Source organism: Zingiber officinale, chromosome 2A (assembly GCF_018446385.1).
Source record: "Zingiber officinale cultivar Zhangliang chromosome 2A, Zo_v1.1, whole genome shotgun sequence".
Lineage (NCBI taxonomy): Eukaryota > Viridiplantae > Streptophyta > Magnoliopsida > Zingiberales > Zingiberaceae > Zingiber > Zingiber officinale.
Genome location: NC_055988.1, coordinates 144,372,691 through 144,375,271, shown reverse-complemented (window position 1 = coordinate 144,375,271; position 2,581 = coordinate 144,372,691). Strand labels below are relative to the sequence as shown.

General features: G+C 38.5%; 1 protein-coding gene across 2 annotated transcripts; it reads right to left on the bottom strand.

Moving 5' to 3' along the window:
* On the bottom strand, positions 1-1,687 carry LOC122042510 (zinc finger CCHC domain-containing protein 10-like). 2 transcript variants are annotated; one of them, XM_042602660.1, is made up of 2 exons: positions 1,568-1,687; positions 1-1,024 (listed from the first exon to the last, which is right to left on the bottom strand). In XM_042602660.1, the coding sequence occupies exon 2, from the start codon at positions 967-969 to the stop codon at positions 175-177; it is 795 nt and encodes a 264-aa protein (XP_042458594.1). In that variant the 5' UTR covers positions 970-1,024; positions 1,568-1,687; the 3' UTR covers positions 1-174. The 2 variants fall into 2 exon arrangements, with proteins under 2 accessions (XP_042458594.1, XP_042458593.1); XM_042602659.1 differs by having other exon boundaries at positions 1-1,010; positions 1,568-1,683.
* Between the last annotated feature and the right edge of the window lie 894 nt (positions 1,688-2,581).

The window sequence follows — 2,581 nt, the reverse complement described above, 5'->3', positions numbered from 1 at the left end:
TAATGACCAATAAAATCAGAAGTAATCAAAGCAACAACATAAAATGATAAAGTTATCACTACTATGAACATCTGGAAAAATTAAATCTACTACCAGAAAAGAACAGATTAAATCAAGCGCAATAACACCAAACTTTACTGATATATGCTAACTATACTAAAAGAGAAACCACTCCTAATGCCTCTGGCTGTGACGTTTGCTCTTCTTCCTGCTGTTCTTCTCATCAGAATCACTATCTGAGGCAGATTCAGAATCAGAAGAATCAGAGGATGAGCTAGACCTTCTATGCCGTCTTTTCTTGTGCTTCCTTCTCCGTCGCCTCCTTTCTTCTGAATCAGAGGAAGTGTAGCTGGAGCTAGATTCACCAGAAGAATCTTCAGAACCAGTCACTGAAGACTCACTATCTGAGTCAAACACTGAAGCCTCACTACTTTCCTCCTCTGAATCAGTACTGGATCGGTGCTTCCTTTTGCTCTTTGTGCCACTATTCCCTCCAACCTCCTTAGCATGATTTTCCTCCCTTGCTTCCTTCCCAATGTCAGGGTTGTCAATTTCATAAGATACTGACAGGGTCATCTTCAACTTAGGGTTCTTCAGCTGCTGAGTTCTAGAGGGCCGAGATATATAGACACGCTCGTTCTTGCACTCATAAGTCCAGTGGCCAGCCTGATAACACTTCTGGCACTGTGAAGCACCACCAGCAGAGGAAACGGAAGACTTCAAATCCTTCCTCTCACCCAATCTGACTGCTTTCTCTGTGCTCAATAGATACATTTGACGCTTTGCTTCCTTTCTTTCCTGCCATCGGCTCGGTCCTTCTTCCTTCTGCCCATAGGCATTCACATTTCGAGCTGCTGCAGTAGCAGCTCGCTCAGCTTGAGCCCTACTAAGACCCTTTGCAGCTGAAAGTGCTGCTGCTTTGACCCGGTCGGCAGCAGCCTGGGTCTTCTCTTCTTTCTTGCTTGACATAACAGACTGCAAAACTAGACCAATCTAGAACTCCTAATGACCTGCAAATGAAGACCTAATTCAATCATTAAGATCAGAAATAGACCACAAATTTAGCAAAGTTATTCGACGTGAGAAAGATTCAAACAACTCAAACACAACCTTTAGATCGATTAAATATTGATATTAATGAAAGAACAAGTGCTGAAAAAGGAAAAAAAAAAAGACAGGAAAAAGAGGAGTCAGATAACCACTATCATAGCTAATCGATCAATTCAAACTTTTTAAGGATTTTAAGAACAGAGACTGGTAAAGCAAAAGATAGAAATCCATGAATTACCGACCCCATCAGAAATCAATCATGAAGCGAACGATCCAATTTATAACGCAAAGATGAGAAAAGGACGAAGAAATTCATTTCAGATCGCCCACCAGATCATAAAGAACTTCATCGGCAACACAAAATAAACAATCATTGATATTGACCATGGATCGTGAAATCGATTTCAGGAAGAAAACATACAGAAAAAAATGGATCGAGGGATTGCTCTCGTTGATCACCGTGAAGCGAAAAGGATAAGATCCAGAATAGACGCAAAGCGTGAGAGATTTAACGTACCTGAGGCTAGAGAGGCGAGAGGCGAGAGGCGAGAGGCGGAGCGTTGGCGAACCCTAAACGCGGATATCCACGAGAATACGAGAGAAAGGGAGAGAGCAATCTCCTTATTTTTGCACAATTGGAAAAAAAAGAGAAAGTTTCATATTACTCCATACGTTTTTGTTATTATCATTTTATTCTATACTTTCATAGAATTACTAAAAGAGTCCTTATAATTTACTGATATCACGCTTTACTCAATTAATTTCAGTTTACCCTTTATGGTTAACAGAAATGCACCTATAAATTATGCATTTTTTAATTCAACCAAGAGTAAACCAATTCAAAATTTTTCATTGGTTATACGCAATTATGTATTGTGATTAGTGACTAATTAGAGTGTTTTGATAATTGATAATTTATTTAACCTAGAAAACAATTTGATTCAAATAATATCTTAAATTTATAGGCGTTATTATTCATCTATCATTAGGAAGAATTGATCACTCTAGGACTAAGTTTATCCTATCATTAGGAAGAATTATTAAAGAAAAAATAGATTTGAGAAAAAACTTTGACCATGGACAAGGTATCTAAGTTTGGATTTCACCCAACATACAATATACATAGCAAGTATCGCAACCATTTATTTTATTTTGAACAATTAAGTGTAACGATAAAGTATCAATCTAAGTAGAACATGCTATCTAATACGGAGAGTATTAGAGATCTCTACATGGGTTAAAAAGGTCAATAGTCCTGTTGAAATGGAGGACATGTTGGACAATCTGTTATCGGAGATATTAAGAAATTAATTGAATTGAAATTACACAAAATCAATTCTAACTTATCTATCGAGATGGCTTGAGCTGATAATCTCATGTTGCCAGCGGGGTTGGTTCTGCCAAGCTTTCGGTGGTCCGAGTCGCGGAGTCAATACGATGCGTAGCAAAATCAGGAGTCGAACGCCGAGTCGGAAAGAGAATTCACCGAGTAAGATGTCGAGGCTTGAGCTCAACGCAATTTCCTTGAAAC

Excerpts from the sequence above, each read along its gene's own strand:
- LOC122042510 (XM_042602660.1), bottom strand. The coding sequence starts at position 969 with ATGTCAAGCAAGAAAGAAGAGAAGACCCAGGCTGCTGCCGACCGGGTC.